General features: G+C 44.6%; 1 protein-coding gene across 4 annotated transcripts in view; it reads left to right on the forward strand.

Annotated features, from left to right (window-relative positions):
- Positions 1–21415, forward strand: part of RAD54L2 (RAD54-like 2 (S. cerevisiae)) — a 118785-nt gene that overhangs the window by 89160 nt on the left and 8210 nt on the right. For 3 of the 4 annotated variants that reach the window (XM_021068851.1, XM_021068850.1, XM_021068853.1), the window contains 16 exons: positions 442–558; positions 1120–1346; positions 2119–2301; positions 2443–2576; positions 3832–4028; positions 5646–5988; positions 6684–6861; positions 8470–8721; positions 8946–9064; positions 10538–10656; positions 12469–12568; positions 13424–13629; positions 14052–14224; positions 15299–15495; positions 18333–18532; positions 19682–19771. In XM_021068851.1, coding sequence (XP_020924510.1) covers positions 442–558; positions 1120–1346; positions 2119–2301; positions 2443–2576; positions 3832–4028; positions 5646–5988; positions 6684–6861; positions 8470–8721; positions 8946–9064; positions 10538–10656; positions 12469–12568; positions 13424–13629; positions 14052–14224; positions 15299–15495; positions 18333–18532; positions 19682–19771 — 2835 coding nt within the window. Of the gene's footprint in view, positions 1–441; positions 559–1119; positions 1347–2118; positions 2302–2442; positions 2577–3831; positions 4029–5566; positions 5989–6683; positions 6862–8469; positions 8722–8945; positions 9065–10537; positions 10657–12468; positions 12569–13423; positions 13630–14051; positions 14225–15298; positions 15496–18332; positions 18533–19681; positions 19772–21415 lie in introns of those variants that run through there. The other variant, XM_021068854.1, reaches the window with a different exon arrangement.

Genomic DNA, 21415 nt, shown 5'->3' on the forward strand with positions numbered 1-21415 from the left:
GCTGTGGCTCTAGTGTAGGCTGGTGGCTACAGCTCCAATTAGACCCCTAGCCTGCGAACCTCCATATGCAGTGGGAGCTGCCCTGGAAAAGGCAAAGAGACAAAAATAAATAAATAAATAAATAAATAAAATGTTAAGATGGGTAAAGAAGTACCTCCTCAAATTGCTCTTATTTAGATTCCCCCCCCCATAACTTTGGATCTTAAAATATCAAGGGATTAGGACCTTTTCTAGTCCTCAGGTTCCTTTTTTAGTAGGATGTAAGAGCCAATAGAGAAAAGGGAATTTGGAAAGAGGTCTGGGGTTTTTGAGATGTTTTCTACTTCTCTCCTCAGGGGATAGTTCCCCTGAGAACCACAAAGAAGGATGGCACATCATTTTGGAAAATATGTTTGAGCTAAATGTGGTTTTGACATTCCCTTCTATCTTTTTTCTCCCTAGAGGAAATTGTCCTAAGAGCAAGTGATGGTCCCCAATTGCCTCCCCGGGTCTTGACCCAAGAGGTCATTTGTTTGGACAGTAGCAGTGGCAGTGAGGATGAAAAAAGCAGTCGAGATGGTAAGATCAAGCCAGAGGTTCCCCTCCTTCCTCCTTTCCCAGTGTTCACCGTGAGAGATTGGCTATACCTTTGAAAAGAAAAGAGTTCAGTCCATCTTCATTCAGTTTGTGGTCATGGTCTGACTCTGGAAAATTTCTTTGAGTTTTCTTGGTAAATATGTTTTCCCTTTATCTTAACTTGATGTTGGAAGTGAAAAATAATAAAAATCAAAATTTTGGAGTTCCCATTGTGGCTCAGTGGGTTAAGAACCTGATTAGTATCCAGGGGATGTGGGTTCGATCCTTGGCCTTGCTCAATGGGTGCAGTGTAGGTCGCAGATGCAGCTTGGATCCTGAGTTGCTGTGGCTGTAGTGTAGGCAGGCAGCTGTAGCTCGGATTCGACCCCTAGCCTGGGAGCTTCTGAATGCCACACATGTAGCCCTAGAAAGAAAAAAAATTTTTTTTAGTAAGTGATAACAAGTTCTAAATTTGTTTCCATGCCCTCTTGCTTCAACAACTGGCAGTAAATTATGTCTTCTCCCTGAGTTTTGGTTTTTGTGTTGTTTTGTTGGCTGTCTCAGAGGTGATTGAACTGAGCTCTGGAGAGGAGGACACTCTACACATCGTGGACAGCAGTGAGTCTGTCAGTGAGGAGGATGAGGAAGAGGAGAAGGGTGGCACCCATGTGAATGATGTCTTAAATCAGCGCGATGCTCTGGGGCGGGTCCTCGTCAACCTGAACCACCCTCCGGAGGAGGAGAACGTCTTCCTGGCCCCACAGTTGGCACGGGCAGTGAAACCTCATCAGGTACAGCAAACCTAGACTCTCCTCTTTGTCTTCTTTCAGCTTTCTTGCTGTGGACATTACCTGCTGGTGGTTGTTAGCATCACAGTTTGTAAAGTACTTGTTTGGTACTGGCAATAGCTATTGGAAAGGCCTGATTCTTCCTCCTAGTAGTTGATGCTTCAGGATTCCTGATGGATGGGAAGGGACAAGCCTCCAGTTTGCCCTATCATGTAGAATGTGCTGATCTCTTGGTTTATAATCTTGAGCCTCCTCCTATGAGATCTGCAAGATTGATTGAGATGTTCCCTGGAGAGCAGCACTTTAAGAAGTCGTGGCTCCAGGAGAGAAGGGACTTTATGATAGAAGGGATCAGAGTAGTTTGTGTTGACCCAGAACCTAGAACCAGGACCAGTGAGTGAAAGAGCCATGAAGCCTAAGGCTGACTCAGCATAAGAACTCTACCAATAAGAACTGCTCCCTGTGGAATGGGCTGCCTTGAGATAAGCCTCAGGCCAAGGCTGAGTGAAAGATCCTGTCAGGAATTTGGTACTGAAGATTCTCACCTCAGATGGGCAGCTGTACTAGGTGAATGCTTTTCTGTGTTTTCTCCAAGAAGCATGTCACTGGCCAGTAAACTAGTCAGGGGACAGGGAAACTTCTGTAGCCATCTACACCAGCTCTCTGGTATAGTATCTGCTCAATTATTTCATTTTGGCTAATTCCAGAGTAAGTAGTAAAACTAGACTCCTGGTCTTTCCCAGCCAAAGATAACTGTCTCTTTGTTCCCTGTCAGATTGGTGGGATCCGGTTCCTATATGATAACCTGGTTGAGTCCCTGGAGAGGTTTAAGACCAGTAGTGGCTTTGGCTGTATCCTGGCCCACAGCATGGGTTTGGGGAAAACTTTACAAGTGATCTCTTTCATCGACGTCCTCTTCCGCCACACGCCAGCCAAAACTGTCCTTGCCATTGTGCCGGTAAGAATTTGGGAAGGCACTGCTTAGTCATCCCTCTGCAAAGCTCTGGGAGTAATGCCTTACTGGGTGCTAAAAAGCTTGATGAACTCAGCTCTGAGCTTGTCCTCTAAGACTCTCTTTTTGGACTTGACTTTCTGACAGGTTAATACTCTTCAGAATTGGCTGGCAGAGTTCAACATGTGGCTCCCAGCTCCTGAAGCCCTTCCAGCTGACAACAAGCCTGAAGAAATCCAGCCTCGGTTCTTTAAAGTTCACATCTTGAATGATGAGCACAAGTAGGTGGCCTGCCCTCTCTTCTATGTCCCTTTCTTTTTAGACTTCTTTCCAGGATCTAGATGTCAGGGCAGTCTGTCTGGGTATGTGCCTTGTCCTCCCAGATTCCTTTTGGTTTCTTGATGTGTCCTTCTCTTTCTTCTTGCTAGTCATTTTTTCTCTACCTTGTTTTTCGGTAAAGTCAGAATTAGGTAGCCTGGGAAATTTCTTGTGTTCTGCTTGAAAATGCTTTCATATCCTGAAAAATCTTTGTGCATGGTCACATTTTCCCATGTATATAGTAATATAATAAAAATGAAACTTTCCATCTTCTAACTTGTCACGTTTTATGTTTATCTTTTCTTAGAAACCTAGTCATCAGTCTCTTAAGTACCAACCTATAGTTGACTTTAAACAGTACAACTTCCAAGCATTGAAAGGTGCAAACCTTTTTTTTGTTTCAGATTTAAATAAAATTATTTATATTTCCATTCTCTAAATTCCACCTGATTTCCAAAAATCTAAAGCTTTTTCTTGATCCAGGCCAGTTAGCCATGTTACCCTTTCCTCTCACTGATATGTGTAATTGAGAAGGTAGGTTTTCTTTTTTGAAGAGCCTGTCTTTGTTTGATGTTTGGTCACACACATCAAAATGAGGAGACTCCAGACAGACAAAATCCCCTTAGAAAAGGAAAAGGCCCCACAGGTGGCTGAGTGGCCCCACAGGTAGCTGATCACCTGCTCTTCTTTCCTAGATTTCAGGCCTGTTATTCCATATGCACTTAATGAAATACAGCAAGGGCACAAGTTGCTTAGGAGTAGAAGGAATGTGCTCAGTGTCATCTGGTCTCTATTGTTCTTTTTCCTTTACCATGTATCCTTGTTTCTTTACTCACCAGGGCCTGGGCTGGTGGAGTGCAAAATACTGCCCTTGCTTTTACTACTTTGTATTTATTATGGGAATAACGAAATTCTCCCTCAAATGTAATGTTGTAGTCATACATGTATATCCAAGGGAGTTGTCACTTTTGCTTGCCTTGTGCCATTGAATTTCTGTTTTTTGCTCTTTAACCATCATCAGTGACCTAGTTCATCCCAGTGCAATTTGTATTTCTAGGATAGTCGAAAAGTCCTCGGGCAGCTGGCCAGGCATGTGATGCTGCAACCTGAAGTCTTTAGCAATCAGGACTTCTGAATGTACATCAACATAGCTGTGATTGTAGAGATCATTTCCGAGAAGCAGGGGAAGCAATATTTTCTTTCTGTTCACTCTTGCAGGACAATGGCAGCTCGTGCTAAAGTGATGGCTGATTGGGTGTCAGAGGGTGGGGTGCTGCTGATGGGGTACGAAATGTACAGACTCCTCACCCTGAAGAAATCCTTTACCACAAGTAGACCGAAGAAAACCAAGAAACGTTCTCACCCAGTTATCATTGATTTGGATGAGGAAGATCGGCAGCAGGAGTTTCGGAGAGGTAGGCAGCCTCTCTGGGTCCTCCTAGGGGTGATTCAGGGGTAAAGAAATAGTGTCTGCTGTAGCACCTAGTCAAATGGGAAGCATTATTATTATTATTATTATTATTATTATTATTATTGTTGTTGTTGTTGTTGTTTTTTTAGGGCTGCTCCCACGGCATATGGAGGTTTCCAGGCTAGGGGTCCAATTAGAACTGTAGCCACCGGCCTACACCACAGCCACAGCAACACAGGATCCAAGCTTCATCTGCAACCTACACCACAACTCACGGCAATGCCAGATCCTTAACCCACTAAGAGAGGCCAGAGATTGAACCTGCGTCCTCAAGTATGCTGGTCAGGTTCTCTAACCACTGACCCACGACGGGAACTCCAAGAAGCATTATTAATGTGAGTTGTATTGTCAGGAACCAGAAATCCTGGTCCCTGAGATGGATGGGATGACCTACACTGACTCTCAGAAGGTACTGCTATCTCTGTAGGCAGTGGAATTCTGGTGAGGCCAGGCCTCAAACCAGCTTGGGAAAGACTCCCCTGTGCCTTTCACAGAACAGAGTAATTTCTCCATTTACCAGTTCCTGGAGATATTCTGAGATAGCATTAAGAAAATATTTATGAAGTTTTTAAATCACTAATATACAGAGTAGTAATAATATTGTTTGTGAATTTATAAAAGAAGAATTTGTCCCAGTTTTCTTTTTTCTTTTTTTTTTTTTTTTTCGTGAAAGCCATTCTTCTCATAGTTCTTATTCTTTCCCTTTTCTAAGGAGCTTTTGTCTATCTGGAGAAGAAAATTTTTTTAGGGTTCAGAGACTTTTTCATTTTATAGGTCTCTTCTCCTATGATATTATGTTTATTCTAGATTTGCTTCTGTGTTAGAGCTGAGATGAATTTGTCTTTTAGCAATGAGTAACTCCAGGAAGACCTTGTCCTTTAGCTAGTTCCCTCCAGCCAGCCCTCAGAGGGTGCCAAGACAATGGTGAGAGCAGATAGAAGTGTGTGGATTATTCCCATCCATATCATCCAAACTCATGTGGGTTTTTTTTTTTTTTTTAGGTCTGCACCTGCGGCATGTGAAGGTTCCTGGGCTAGGGATTGAATCAGAGCTGCAGCTGCCAGCCTATACCACAGCCACAGCCACAGCAGCCTATACCACAGCTCATTGCAATGCCAGATCCTTAACCCACTGAGCGAGGCCAGGGATTCAACCCACAACTTCATGGTTCCTAGTCGGACTCGTTTCCGCTGCGCCATGATGGGAACTCCCAAACTAATTTTTAGTCTTAGGCTGGTTCTCTGTAAACTCATACTCCCTGCTGCCTAGTTAGTGTAAGCCCTAGGAATCCAGTTTTACTCTTAGCCTAAAGGGAAAAAAAATAAAGAAAGGAAAGAGGGAAAAGGGATATTTACCACAAGAGTCAACAGGCCAGGTTAACATGTCACACAGATGCGCAGGTGCTTGGATGGCTGGCTCCCTTTCACCAATGGGGGCTGACTCTTGCTTTCCTGCTTCCTTCATTTCTTCTGTCTCCTCCAGGGTGCACCCCTACTTCTCATATTGTTGACTAAGAGCAGGCCCTCTCACCCTCTTACTCCGGATCCTCTTCCCTCCCTAGAGTTTGAGAAGGCCTTATGCCGTCCTGGTCCTGATGTGGTGATCTGTGACGAGGGACACCGCATCAAAAACTGCCAGGCCAGCACCTCACAGGCCCTGAAGAACATTCGCTCTCGCCGCCGGGTGGTGCTGACCGGGTACCCCCTGCAGAACAACCTCATCGAGTACTGGTGCATGGTGGACTTTGTGCGCCCAGACTTCCTTGGCACCCGGCAAGAGTTCAGCAACATGTTTGAGCGCCCCATCCTGAATGGACAATGTATCGACAGCACGCCTCAGGATGTCCGCCTCATGCGGTACCGGAGTCACGTCCTGCACAGCCTCCTGGAGGGCTTTGTGCAGAGGTGAGCCAGCCTCCAAGCTCGGTTTTCTGAATCCTTGGAGCTCCCTGATGAAACTGGCATACAAAGGCTTTTCTTGAAGGGGAATGGTTGTTACAATGGGTTGGGGTAGGGGGCTTTCTAGTAGGGCTATAGTAAAACTTCCCTTTTTCTGGATAGCTTGCAAATGGTGGATATGCAGTACTTCACTCTCTGAAAGTTTGACCCAGAATTGCTTCTCCCAGAAGTTAATCTTGGAAGTTACTAGGGATACCTGCCTCACTTGTTAAGAGAAGCAGGAGATAGCTACCATTCTATGACTTGAGTGAAAGAATAAAGTGGTAGTTCTATGGGGTATGGCCTCGCCAGCTTCAGCATCTTAGAAGATTAGGCTAGTCTAAAGCATCCCCTTGTTTTTCTTTGTTAATGGGGCACGTGTGCAGAAAGCTCAGAGAAGCAGTCCTGGATCAGGGTAAGCATCTGGAGTTCCCCTGGTCTCCCATTCAGTGATTTGGGGCGGATCACTGGCTCTTTGCCTTAATTTTTATCTTGAATGAGTTTCTTGGTTGCTGCTGAACCAATCTTCATTATTGCAAGGCTGCTGTGAATGTCGAGATCCTAAAGAAGGAGGTATAGCAGAAATGCAGGGTTGTGTTTTTATCCTGCACTGACCCCTCCTGGCCACAATGCCTTGTCAATTCTGATTTGTATCTTTGTAGGAGAGGCCACACTGTGCTGAAGATTCATCTCCCTGCCAAGGAAGAAAATGTGATCCTGGTGCGACTCTCCAAGATCCAGCGCGATTTATATACGCAGTTCATGGACCGCTTCCGCGACTGTGGTAGCAGTGGCTGGCTGGGGTTGAACCCCCTCAAGGCCTTCTGTGTGTGCTGCAAGGTGTGTTGAAGCCTTGGGGAATACTGAGATACAGACCAAGGATGCACGTGATCCCGAGGGAGTTATTTCTGTTGGGAGTACCTGATAAAAGAAAATAAAGTGAGAGGGGCCCCCTCAGTTCACTGCATTGGGGACTCTGAGGTCATTCCTGAGAGTGCCACTCATAGATTATAATATGAATGGTGCCCATTGCAATTGTGCAACTCAGCTGCACAACTCGTTATAGGAAACTTGAGAAATCACTTCCCTTTACACTGATTTTTGTTTGTTTGTTTGTTTGTTTTTGGCTGAGCCCATGGCATATGGAAATTCCCAGGCCAGGGATCAAACCTGTGTCACAGCAGTGACCCAAGCTGCTGCAGTGACAGCATCGGATCCTTAACTCACTGAGCCATAAGAGAATTCTTTGCTATTTTTTTTTTTTTATTTGATAAATGGAGTGATGGAAGAACATTGTGGGGCAGAGTTTTTGACAGTGTGATTAGAATTCAAGAAATATATAGCTTAGAAAAGTTATTAGGGGTACCTTACATTTGATTCTATATTTAATCAGATCAAGATCTCTTTCATTCTGATAGTGCTTGAACTGGTTAGGGGACAGGAAGGCTGGGGTATCTTTAACACTAAGCCTCATGAGCAAGTTAATGAACCCTCATGTGTCTTTGGCCAGATGCTGTTTGTTGCCTCTCAAGGGACCTGTTTCTTTGACAGCTCTCAGCCAACCTGTTGGATATTATTCCTGACTGATTACTGCTTTAATAAATCTGGGCATAGATGGGGTTTCAAAATATTTCTTTTATAGCCACAGTCCTAGATGAGGTCCAGGGAGCTAAAGCAGACATAATCTGTGAAGATACTGTAGTGCCAGCGTACACCTCCCTCCACCCCTTACCCCTTTCTCCTGCAATTCTCAACTCCTGCCAGGAATAGTCCATGAAATGACTTATAACTGATCATCTATAAATTAGATATATTTGTCCATAGGGAGGTTGGTCTGTTTCATAGTTTCATACAGTAGTTGGCTGTAGCCATAGGGAGAAATAGTAATGTTCTTGTTCCTCTTTAAATAAGAATGCAGAGTTCCTGTTGTGACTCAGTGGTAGCAAACCTGACTAGGATCAATGAGGATGTAGGTTCAATCCCTGGCCTCACTCAGAGTTAAGGATCCTGTGCTGCAGCGAGCTGAAGCTCCGATTGGACCCTAGCCTGGGAACCTCCATATACTGCACTAAAGAGATTAAAAAAAAAGAAAAAAAAAAAATCCTTCTGAGTCAGAGGCCAAAAAGTAAAATGAATAAATCTTTAAAAAAAAATAAATCAATAAATAAGAATGCTAGGGTTGCAACGCAGCCTTTCTGGTTGTGTACCAAATATACTGGCATGGTGTGAATTCTCCCATTCATGTATTGTGGCAATCAGAGTTGGTTATTGAAAAGTGATGTATATAGGCTCTTTGGCTATGAGGGTTTTGGGGAGACTTTAATTTTTGATATGACAGTGTGTGTTGTGGAAGATGAGTGTTTGAACAAATGCATGGTTCCAAACTCCCTAAGACACCCTTAGATTGTTCTCTACCCTGTGCTACTTCTCCTTTAACTTGAACTTCAGATCTGGAATCACCCCGATGTGCTCTATGAAGCCCTTCAGAAGGAGAGTTTGGCCAATGAGCAGGACTTAGACGTGGAAGAGCTTGGTTCAGCAGGAACAAGTGCCCGCTGCCCATCACAGGGAACAAAAAGCAAGGGAGAGGATAGTACCTTGGCCTCTGCAGTGGGAGAGGCGACAAATACCAAGTTCCTACAGGGGGTTGGCTTTAACCCTTTCCAGGAGCGAGGCAACAACATTGTCACATATGAGTGGGTGAGTCAAGCTGGTCCTTCTGTGGCCATAAATCACTGCTAAGAGAGGATGGTGCAAAAGCCTTAGTGGGGAGTGGGTGGTGTGTGCTCAGTGCAGTATCCTGCCAAGGTCTTTGGAGGGAACTATAAAGGTTGCCTGTGAACTGCTGCCTTGGAGGGAGAGAATTGTATTTCTAGTGATCTGACCATGGACCTGTTCCAAGCCGCTTCATTTCTCCCCTACAGGCCAAGGACCTTTTGACTAATTATCAGACAGGTGTCTTGGAGAACTCTCCCAAGATGGTACTGCTTTTCCACCTGATTGAGGAGAGTGTGAAGCTTGGTGACAAGATCCTCGTGTTCAGGTAGGAAGAGAAATTCCCAAGTGTGTGTCTTTGGTAAAGGGTGACACAGTCCCCACGGAGTGAGACCATCTGGGTCACCCCAGCCTCCTTTTCTCTCTCCATGCTTCTGCAACCAGTGCTTCTTATGAGGACCTTCTTGTGTTTCATCTCTCTCAGAGTTTCTTTCTTTGTCCAATGCAGTTTCTCTCAGGGAACAGTTTGAAAACCTAGGCTAACATCCGAAATCATAGTCTAATTCTTCTAATTGTGACCCAGGCCAAATTTTGAACAGCCTGTGGCCTTTTTGTACAGCCTGAGAGGTAGTTTTTACCTTTGAAAAGAGTTTTTTTTGTTTGTTTGTTCGTTTAGTTGATTTTTGGTTTCTTAAAAGAAGCACATGTGGCAGAGACTGTGTGTGGTCTGCAAAGCTTAAAAATATTTACTATCTATCTGGCCCTTTATAGAAAGCATTTGCTGACTCCTGGTCTAATCTGCTGCTGTGCCTCCCCAGCAATTTTTTTTTTTTAAGCTTTTTATAGAAGGCCAAGTAAGTGATGTGATTTGTTTCAGAGTCACATTCTCAGTCTCGTCAGAGCTTTAAGTCCCATCAAGGCCTCACTCTTCAGCGAAACAGACATAAAATAGTTCACTTCTCCTTTGTTCTGACTAGATTACGTGCCAGTGAGAGCTAAGTGACAGGAGGCTGGCTTGGGAGTCTCAGAGTGAGGGTTTCCATGTGTGACATACTTGGAGAGGAAAGCGGTGATTCTAACTTGGGAGAGTCTAGTGTTCCATTGGTTTATGGACTGGCTCTCCGCATAACCTGGAAGCAGCTGAGTGACCTTTCTCCTTAGTAAGATCCATAATATTGCCTACAGCCTATAATTAGCTCTGATATGTACTCATGCAGTGTTGGCTTTTAATGCAGATGCTATTTGTTACTATACACTGAGCTAAATCCCAGAATTTTTCAATTGAAGAAGTAGTAGGAGGGAGTTCCCATCATGGTGCAGAGGAAACAAATCCGACTAGGAGCCATGAGGTGGCTGGCTTGATCCCTGGCCTCACTCAGTGGGTTGAGGATCCGGCATTGCCGTGAGCTGTGGTGTGGGTCGCAGACTCGTCTCGGATCTGGCATTGCTGTGGCTGTGGCATGGGCTGGCAGCTACAGCTCTGATTAGACTCCTAGCCTGGGAACCTCCATGTGCCGGGTGTGGCCCTAAAAAGATAAAAGACAAAAGACAAAAAAAGAAAAAAAAAAAAAAAGTAGTAAGTTAGAGAATTTTTTGGTGGGGTGGTGGTGATAAGTGTGTGGATGATTCTACTCTCTCATGAGCTAGGGAGAATACCTTTAGTGGTTCTTTGTGGGGTACCATTTTAGGATTAGGGTATTGGAGCTCCTGCTGTCAGAATGGAGCCTGTTGGGGTGGGCCTATTGGGGGACAGAATTCCCTGGGGTCTGGGAGCCTTCTGAACGAAATGTGTCCCTTTCAGCCAGAGCCTTTCCACCTTGGCTCTAATCGAGGAGTTCCTAGGGAAACGAGAAGTGCCCTGTCTACCTGGTGCTGAGGGTCAAGGAGTACAGAAGTGGGTTCGAAACGTCAGCTACTTCCGTGAGTTCATTGCGTCTTTATTCCTGAAACCTTAGCAAGGTCTGCCTATGGGTTTCCTTTCCCTTGCTCTCTTTCTCTTTTCCACTCCTTTCTCTATCAAATCCATAAGAATATCTGATTAGCTAAGGAGCAGAGATTCTGAGATCAAGCTGCTGTGTGTGAAGCATTATACTGGGGCTGGGGAGCTTAGACCAGATGGGGGAGTACAGAGATGTAGAAGTCATATGCCTTGTCATCATCTGAAATGCAGCAACTCAAGGACAGATTCAAAGTAGCACTGATTCTCCATGGTGAGGACAATTGGAGAAGACTTCCTAAATGAGGTGGAACGTGCACTAGTCTTGCAGAGATGGGGAGAATTTTAATATACAGAGCTAGTGTGGTTTGAAGATTATTCTAGGCAGAAGGAGCAAAGTGAACACAAGCCTAGATCATGTATTCTCAGTGGGGGAGGTAAGTGTCCTTAAGGGGTCAAAATCAGTTCTTGAGGATATGAAAAAAACTTAACTTTTTAAAAGGATTAAAGCACAAATGTGCATACAGTAAATAAATACATAGTATATCTGTGGTATTAAAATTTTATGGGAGGCATGATAAATGGGGGAAAAAATGTATAAAAAGTCTCCTTACAGTGGTGGCAGTGAGAAGAAAAGAAATGTTGATATTAGGTACTTACATTACTTCTCAAATATTGATATTGACTAGATATAGATATTTGGGCCAGATAATTGCTTGTTGTAGGGGGCTATCCTATGCATTGCAGGATCCCTGAGTTCTACACACTAGATGGCAGTAGCATCCACACAGTTAGAATAACCCAAAATGTCTCCAGATATTGCCAAGTGTTCCTTGTGGGGTAGAGGGGTAGGGAAATCACCCTTGTTGAGAAGCCCTGGTCTAAGGGAAGGATTTAGAGAAATAGAGATTGAGAGGGTGCTGACGAGATCCCAGTACAGGATGTATGTAGCCTGAAGCCCTTTGTTGGCTATAGGCTTGCCCAGTGAGTCAGTGCTGAGCTGTGCTCAGAAATTGTGGGAACTCAGGTTGGAAAGGTAGGTTGGGGTACTGATTGATTGGGCCTCTAATACCAGACAATTAAACTAATGCTTCCTACCATGGTAATTCATTTCTCCATGTGGTATTTCATACCCTTAGCTTTACCCTTTTCTCTGCTTTACTCCAGGTAACAAATGTAGTCCCTTCTCCTTTATACATGCTTCTCAGCTGAAGCTTATTTTCTTTTCTTTTTTTTTTTTGGATCATATTTTTATTGAAGCTTATTTTTTCTCTTTTGAGCTTCCCTCTTTTCACTCATATGCCCCATCTCACTGCTCCAGATCTATTTCTTTTATGTCTCCTTCTAGCAACTTCTTAGCCTTAGGAGCTTGTTAACAATGCAGATTCCTGGTGGAGGAACATCATCCACATCAAAACATGAAACTTTTGGTCCTTTAGTACTCACTAGTATTCATAGGACTGAGAAGAATCTTCTTGAGCAAGTGTTTACCAAGCTTCCTTAACAAGGGTGATTCTTATGCACTCTGAGGTCTAGGAACCCTGGCCTTAGAATTGACCCAAGATGCTAAAGAGAAGAACACAGTTTATAGTCTTTGTTGCACAAATGAATCACCTGGGGGTATTTTAAAATTATAGATGCCTGGGTCTCATGGTAGGTACCCACGGAATGTTCAGGGTGTGGAATCTGAGCGCTGTTTTGTGTTTGTTTTGTTTTTAAGACACATTTTCCCAGTGATTTTGCTGTGTACCCCTGCCCTTATCTGTCCATTTCTTGTGTTTTTCCTTTTGTCCTAGGACTAGATGGTAGCACCCCTGCTTTTGAGAGGGAACGCCTCATTAATCAGTTCAATGATCCCAGCAACCTCACCACCTGGCTGTTCCTTCTCTCCACAAGGTGAGTGGATCCTGAGAGGGGAGGGAGATCAGAGGGCTGTGTTCAGGGCGTATGGCTACATGGGAAGGTGCTACAAAAGCTCATCCAAATTCTATCAGAAGAGATATCCTTAGGTTTGTGTCTTTGAGGTCAGAGAGGGGACCCCAAAAGGAAGTTGTATTAGAAGGACAGTTATGATAGTGTCATGAATTTCTGTGAGAATTTCATTCGCAATGGTCATAATTAACTTTTCTCTCAGGACTGTTTTGAGGCTTAGACTATGTGATGAATGTGAAAGTGCTTTAAAAAGTAGCAAGTGTGGGAGTTCCCTGGTGGCCATGTGGGTTAAGGATCTGGCATTGTCACTGCTGTAGTGCAATTCAGTCCCTGGACTGGGAACTTCTGCATGCCATGGACATGGCCAAAAAAAAAAACAAAAGTAGAAAGTGCTACCTTTTTTTCCCCCCGCTATAAAAGGCTGATGGCATTATTTGTCTTGTGCCAAGCACCTTGAAGGCTGTGCTTTCTCCTGCCAGCAAAATGCCCTTGAATAGGGTATGAACCAGCCATTCTCCTAAGCTGTTTGACTAAACACATCAGAAACATCAGTATGCATGTCCCCTCACCAAGTGACATCATTCATTGCAGAGGGGTGGAGAGTGGATTTTCTTTCTGAGGTGGTAGGCATTTCCATGTTGAACTTTCAGGGCATACTTTTTAGTGCTTGAGCAATGTGTTGTTCATCAGCAGAATCTTCCAATATGTTTTGCTTAGGATAAAGAGAATAACATTGTGGTAGGAGTCAGAGGGTAAAACCGATTTTGAGAACCATCTTTAAAATTAAAAGTTGTGTAATTATTGGCTTGTGTTTTAAAGAGCTGGATGCTTGGGTGTAAATCTGATTGGTGCCAACCGAGTGGTGGTGTTTGATGCTTCCTGGAACCCTTGCCATGATGCTCAGGCAGTATGTCGGGTATACCGTTATGGCCAGAAAAAGCCCTGTCACATCTATCGCCTTGTGGCTGATTTCACCCTTGAAAAGAAGATCTATGACCGTCAGATTTCCAAGCAGGGCATGTCAGGTAGGCCATTTTCCAGGCTCAGAAGAGGCACATTTATACAGGCTACCATTCTTATTGTTTCAAGGGTGGAGGAGAGGGAAAGGAAATGGGAACACAGGCAGGCCTTCACTCATAGAAAGCCAGCAGTTCCTTCCATTTCATTCTGATTCAAACAATTGCTTAAGAGGGAATTTACCTTAAATTGTTGAAGATGGGTTTACTGATAAGAGCTCAGCTGGTTATGCAGCTTTCTCTTAAGATATTTTTGTTTCATGAGGGCCTCAGACCTGGTCTTGGACTTTTAAATATAGGGTAGCCTGAGGTGGTTTATTAGTGACAAGTATGCCACCCACAACCTCTCTCCTCTCTGCCAGTCTTTGTAGCTGTGCTTTTATAGTCTTCTTTGCCATGAACTGACTTCATCCATGTCTTCTCCCTTCTAGATCGGGTGGTGGATGACCTCAATCCGATGCTGAACTTTACTCGGAAAGAGGTGGAGAACCTACTGCACTTTGTTGAGAAGGAGCCAGCTCCCCAAGCGTCCTTGAACATAAAGGGGATCAAGGAACCAGTCCTGCAACTTGCCTGTCTGAAGTACCCTCACCTCATCACCAAGGTAAGACCCTCCTATGCATGCATCCAGGACTGCACTCTCCACTGAGGAAGGGTTGCTGGGCAAGCTTGTTTCCTTCATCCAAAATTTTGTTTCATGCAGGTGATTTGAATTCAACGATTTCTTTTCCGTGCCCCATACAGTCCCCCTCCCCTCTCCCAACCACCCATCCCTATCATAGTCTTGTCCATAGGAGTGCTGAGCTCAGCCACGAGAATAATTTGGCCAGTGTGAGTTTTCCTAGCAGAAAGAGAGGGGAGAAGTTCTAAAAATGTAGTTTGTTAATTCTCTGAACTCTCCCATCCCTTTTTTTTTTTTTTTTTTTAAAACGGCCGTGCTTGTGGCATATGGAAGTTCCTGGGCTAGGGGTTGAATCAGAGCTGCAGCTGCTGGCCTACACCACAGCCACAACAATGCTGGATCCCAGCCGAATCTGTGACCTACGCTACAGCTAGTGGCAATGTTGGATCCTTAACCCACTGAGTGAGGCCAGGGGTCGAACCCACATCCTCACAGAGACACAACAGGAATTCTTTTTTTTTTTTTTTTTTATGTCTTTTTGTCATTTCTTGGGCCGCTCCCTTGGCATATGGAGTTTCCCAGGCTAGGGGTCTAATCGGAGCTGTAGCTGCCAGCCCACGCCAGAGCCACAGCAACGCAGGATCTGAGCTGCGTCTGCGACCTACACCACAGCTCACGGCAACGCCGGATCGTTAACCCACTGAGCAAGGGCAGGGATCAAACCTCATGGTTCCTAGTCGGATTCGTTAACCACTGCACCACGACAGGAACTCCACAACAGGAATTCTTAACTCCCTGAGCCACAACAGGAATTCCTCTCCCATTCTTTTGATACGGCATGCAGACTTAGGCTGTCTAAAGCTGGTGGTAGATTAGAGTTGTGAATTTATACTCTTGGCCGAAAGACAATAAACTTGCCTCTGTGTCTGTGAGGAGGCTCTTTACTAAGTGCTGGAGAAAGCCAGCCCTTTCTTGGTTTTAAAGTAAGGCATATTGTGTATCAGTCACATTGCCATAAAGACTGGTAATTAAATCAATGTCCTCCTGTGTCCCCAGGAGCCTTTTGAGCATGAGTCATTGCTCCTTAACCGAAAGGATCACAAGCTGACCAAGGCTGAGAAAAAAGCAGCAAAGAAAAGCTACGAGGAAGACAAACGTACATCGGTCCCCTACACCCGCCCATCATATGCACAGTATTACCCTGCCAGTGACCAGAGCCTGACCAGCATCCCCGCCTTCAGTCAGAGGAACTGGTGAGTCACTGAAAAGGGAGAGGGGAGAAAGGTCTGCTGCTGGGCCAGGCCTAAACCTTTCAACTGGTTCCTTTTTTAAACAAAGGGAGAGCCTGCAACTTGTTCTTTGGCTGCTGTGAACTGACAGGTTCTGCTCTTGGATGACATGCTGAAGCAGTTCAGCAGCCCTGGGTGCTATAAGGGGCTCTGGTTAGAAGAGTGAGCTGTTGGTCTTGCGACTCGGGAGAGTCCTTCAGGACTCCCAAGGAGGTGCAGCTTCTCATAACACAGATGCACAGCTCTCCCACCCAGCTCTCTCCTATCTGTAGCCCCTTAGTCCTAGACCTTGCTTATGGAAGTTCACGAGGGAAGGCCAGCTCTTCCATGAGTCTTAAATTGTACTCAGGGAATGCTGCTGTTCCTCAGGGGATTTCATTCTGTGTCTGTGCCATATTCCTGAGCAAGAAATCTTTGAGTACAACTTTCAAGATGAAAGCCAATTGCTAAGCAGGGAGAGAGGCTCTTTGTAGGAAATTACAAAATAATTGTCTATGCTTTTTTTTTTCATGACAAGACAAATTACTTCATAGCCGTTATCAGATCAGCTTCCTGATTGCCTAGTTTGCATTTTTACATTGTTTGATTATCTTGAATGAAGGAAAATTATTTTATTTGAGGGGGCAGATTTAAGATTTTTTTCTTTTGAAGATTTCATGTTTTAAAAAAAAAAAAAAAAAAAAAAACTTGCCAAATGAGCTTCTAAAGGAACTGAAGCCATGTACGATTTTGTATAAGACTAATTTTTGCTGAGTAAATTTGCTACTTTTTATAAGATGCTTTCAAGTAGAAAATTACTATCTTTCAAAGACTTCAGACTTTATTTCTGTGTCATTTTTCAAGATATTGTTGCCTGAGAATGTTTTCCTCTCTTGTCCTCAACCCCTTTTTTCTCTTTTCTGGGCTTTTCCTTATAACACAAGAATGAACTAATTATGAACCCAGTGGGAGAAAAGCCTTATAGGGGGAAGATGCGACAAATGGGCTGGGCTGTGAGGAGATGTGAGCTCCTTTTCAGGCCCTGTGGGAGGCATCAGCCTCTCACAGTATTTGATGAGCCATCCCGTGATCCTGCTGATTTCTTATCCTGTCTGGGTACATGGAGGGGGGCTTCCCACCCAAATTCCTAGCCTTAGCACCTTCAGAGTATAGGGCTTCAGCTAGATTCCTGTTACCCTTCTAACGCCTTATCTCCCTCTTGGCATATCGGGTTAAGGATCCGATGTCATCACTGCAGTGGCTCAGGTCACTGCTGTGGTGTAGGTTTGATCCCTGGCCCGGGAAGTTCTACATGTTGTGGGTGCGGCAAACAAGCAAAACAAAAAAGAGTCCTGTTGACATCTAAGCAGGGCCCCCATCTCCTGCAAAGCTACCATGAGCAGATATTAAAGAAATGCCTCCCCAAACCCTGGTGAGCTTACTGTGCAGTCTGGCCTGACTGGGAATGTGGGCATTCACAGAGCCCCAGGGGTTTCCCAAAAGGGACCTTACAGCAACCTGAGAACAGTGTGATTGAGGAGTCATGCAGACCTACTCTGACAGCAGAGTGGTGTACAAGTGTGTCTTTTATGTGCCATTCTTCAGTCAGATGAGAAATAACATACCAATCCAGGAGGGTCTGTTTCCTAGGACTAAAGACCAAAGATGCAGACATCAGAAAGCTTACAGACAGGGACTTAATTTCAGAAACCTTAAATCAGGAGTGGCTTTCTCAAGGTGCCAACATTCAGTTGAAAGGAAGGTAAAGAGTGTAGAATTTGTCGTTTGACCATGGCATAACATTTTGGCATGCATATTGGGTAGTAAGATTTGCGTGACTGGTACTCAGTCTGGCCATGGCCATGTACCATTTAGAAGACCAACTTCTGTGCACAGCATTTTGCCTGCTGGTGCTTTTGTGGTGGCTGTGACTAGAGGGGCACTTTGGGGACTGGCCTGAGGAGAAGCCCAATGAAAAGTAATGTAGAGGAGAGAGAGGCGTATGCATTACTTTTTGAAACTTGAGATTTCAGAGAGTAATGGTTAAAGTTGGGCAGATGGCCTTAAGATCACCAGAACATGTGGCATCACATGGCCCTTTTTCCTTGAGTAAGTGGGAAAATTTCATCCATTTGTCTTCAAATTGGTATGCAGTATATTCTGAAGAATTTTACCCCCCTTACTGCATCTTTGCCTCCTAGCTTCCAAGGATGAATTCCTAATGTATATAGACAGACAGTCCAAATTCTAGAGGAGCAAATGTCACCTCACATTTCCAAAAAGATACTGTTCCACTGGCATCTGATTCTTCTTAGACTCTGAGAGGCTTTATGCCTCACTGTCTGTCTCCTCTCTGCCTCAGCCCTGCCTCTAGTCTCCTTTTGTTTTCAGGGGGGTTTTGTTTTTGTTTTTGTTTGTTTGTTTCTTAGGGCTGCACCCGTGGCATATGGAGATTCCCAGACTAGGGGTCAAATCGGAGCTGTAGCTGCCAGCCTACACCACAGCCACAGCAACGCCAGATCCAAGCTGCATTTGCGACCTATACCATAGCTCACAGTAATGCCAGATCCTTAACCCTCTGGCGAAGCCAGGGATCGAACCTGAGTCCTCATGGATGCTAGTCAGATTCGTTTCCACTGAGCCACGATGGGAACTCCTAGTCTCCTTTTGAATTTACCATACACTGCAGGTTCTTCTGATCCTTCTTTTAGCAGCATGAGGCTATAGGATGGGGAAGTCTGGAAGGGCTCAGCAGTCTTTGCAGAAAGGTAAGTTGGGCTGTTCTGGCAAACTCTCTCAGGGTGCTTGTCTTTCTCTCCTAGGCAGCCGACACTGAAGAGTGACGAGAAGCCTGTGGCCAGTGTTCGTCCTGTACAGTCCACCCCCATCCCCATGATGCCCCGGCATGTCCCACTGGGAGGCAGTGTAAGCGCTGCCTCCAGCACAAATCCAGCTATGAACTTCCCAATCAACTACCTGCAACGCGCGGGAGTCCTTGTGCAGAAGGTGGTCACCACAACAGGTTGGGAGCTCCTGGGTTCTCTTCCAGGGCTGCTGGTCCGTTTAAAAATTACTTTGCGGGAGTTCCCATCGCAGTGCAGCGGAAACGAATCCGACTAAGAACCATGAGGTGGTGGGTTCGATCCCTGGCCTTGATCAGTGGGTTAAGGATCTGACATTGCCGTGAACTATGGTGTGGGTTGCAGACGCGGCTCAGATCTGGTGTTGCTGTGACTTTGGCGCAGGCCAGCAGCAGCAGGTCTGATTAGACCCCTAGCCTGGGAACCTCCATATGCCACAGGTGTGGCCCTAAAAAGACCAAAAATAAAATAAACTAACTAAATAAATAAAAATTTATTTGGTCATTCAGGAAGTATTTATTAAACAATGTTTGCATTCTAGGCCATATAACATTGGCACTCCAGGTAAAAACAGAGAAGGCAGCAGTCTTAAAGGATTTTCATTCTAATGAAATATCTTAACAACACAGAAGTTCCTGGATTTCCCATTGCGGTGCAGAGGAAACGAATCCAACTTGTATCCATGAGGATGAGGGTTCAATCCCTGGCCTCACTCAGTGGGTTGGAGATCCGGTGTTGCCATTAGCTGTGGTGTAGGTCACAGACATGGCTCGGATCTGACGTGGCTGTGGCTGTGGCTGGCACCTGTAGCTCTGATTTGACCCCTAGCCTGGGAACCTCCATATGCCGTGGGTGCGGCCCTAAAAAAAAAAAAAAGGAAAGTACTCTTCATTCTTTACTTAAGTGTGGAGTAATGTCAGCAAGGAAGAAAATGAGGCCTCTTTTGGAGCCTAAAGTGAAATGGAGCAGATACATGCAAATAGTTTATAGAAGAGAAAAGGAGGAAAAAAAACTATTTGAATTAAAACTTTCTAAACAAAAAACTCTTTATTTTTTAAATTAAATCAGGAAAAATTGATCAGAAAGATGATCACATTTCTAAAAAGTTTCTTGTGTTCACAGTGTTTTTTGTTTAGACAGTTGTGAGAGATCCTGCTTGCTTCACCTTCCTTGGTTGTGACCTCTACTCCACTGAGACCCTTTAGGAAAACCACTTAGGGAGACACTTTAGGAATGTGGACTTTGCGTCTTCTTTTCCTTCTTCAGTCAGGTCCCATGTAATCTAAATCTGAGGTCTGTGTCTTCACTAGATATTGTTATTCCTGGACTCAACAGCTCCACAGATGTACAGGCAAGAATTAATGCTGGTGAAAGCATCCACATCATCCGTGGAACAAAAGGTGAGAGCCTGACCAAGGGGCTCATCCCCTAACTTGGGTTGAGAGTGGTGGACTAGCAAACAGAACAAATACATATGACTTGAGATAGAGAGGGGATAGGAATCATGCTATAAGAGTGTCACATGCAGAAGAAATGAGAAAAATGACATTTCTGGGAGCTTAGCTGAGTTGAAATGGGCCCAAAGGATATTGTCAGTGACTTAAAAGAAAGGCATTAGGGTCCCTGCATTTCTATATTTTGCCATTGTTTTTATGGAGAATCTTGGGGTGGATTTGGATAGACAAATGGTTTTCTGTTGGTCTCAGCCTATCGATAATACTGGCCAAGAATGCCTGGGACATTCATCGGGTCCTTTACTGCTTGTACATTTCCCAGAGACGTTTCCCCAGAGCCAGTGTTGTAGCTGGACCAGTCCTCATGGTTTTTATTATGACTGCAAGATGCACCCCAGCAACAACCATCAGAGAACTTTTGAAAAACAAGGTTGATTACCCACAGGTCCTATAGTGGGGGCACACAGGAAGGTTGTGGGTAGAGAGAGAGTGTGCGAAGCTGGATCTCTATCTTTATTAGGGACCAAAAGTAGGGTGGCTAGAGTTTCACAGGCTCACTCTTTAATGGTATTTAAAACAGAGTGAGAGTTAGGGGGTAGGAAGAGAAAAGCAGGGCTCTTCACCCTCAAGCCACATAGGGAACTCCCATATTTTCAACCATTTTCAATTGGTTGGAAAAAAAAAATAGTATTTTGTGACCTGTGAAAACTATATGAAATTTACATGTCAGTGTCCATAAATAAATATTTTTGGAGTACAGCCACACCCAGCTGTCAGGCTATAGCAACAGAGAGACTTTATGGCTCACAAAGCCAAAAATATTTACTAACTGACCCTTGAAGAAAAGTTTGTCGACCTCTGAACTAGAGGTAGCCATGATACCAAGAAATAGATCAAAAGACATGCCCAAGACCAAGAGAAGTTTGACTAGTGTTGTGTGGGAATAGAGTGCCCATCTTGGGAGTTCCCATCGTGGCTCAGTGGTTAATGAGCCAGACTAGGATCTGTGAGGATGCGGGTTCGATCCCTGGCCTCGCTTAATTGTTGCTGTGAGCTGTGATGTAGGGTGCAGACTTGGCTCGGAACTATCATTGCTGTGGCGCTGTGGCGTAGGCCAGCAGCTTTGATGCCTAGCTTGGGAATTCACATATGCCACAAGTGCTGCCCCAAAAAGCTTAAAAAAAAAAAAGAAGAAGAAGAAGAAGCCCATCTTGAATTATTCCTACCGAGGGAGGGTATTGAGGCAGTAAGGCTCCTTCCTCCCAGATCAAGAGGAGGACCGAGGCCAGAAGAAAAGGCCTTATTGGCATTTCTTTTTCACAGAGAGTTGGCACTTACTCTCTTTCACAGAGCACCCTGTTTGTTTCTTCCATTGCATTTAACCTTTTCTGATATTTTCTAGTATAATTGTCTGTCTTCCCTTCCAGAGTTAAGCTCCACGAGACAGGTCCCTTTTCTTTCTTGTGTACTTCAGTATCTAGAACAGTGTCTGGTTAGATGGTAGTAATGCAGTCAGTATTTGTGAAATAAATGAGTAATATTGGGTTCACAACTCAGCCGCCCCACTGCTCATTTCAGGGGTATTGAGAG

Source organism: Sus scrofa, chromosome 13, assembly GCF_000003025.6.
Source record: "Sus scrofa isolate TJ Tabasco breed Duroc chromosome 13, Sscrofa11.1, whole genome shotgun sequence".
NCBI classification, from domain to species: Eukaryota; Metazoa; Chordata; class Mammalia; order Artiodactyla; family Suidae; genus Sus; species Sus scrofa.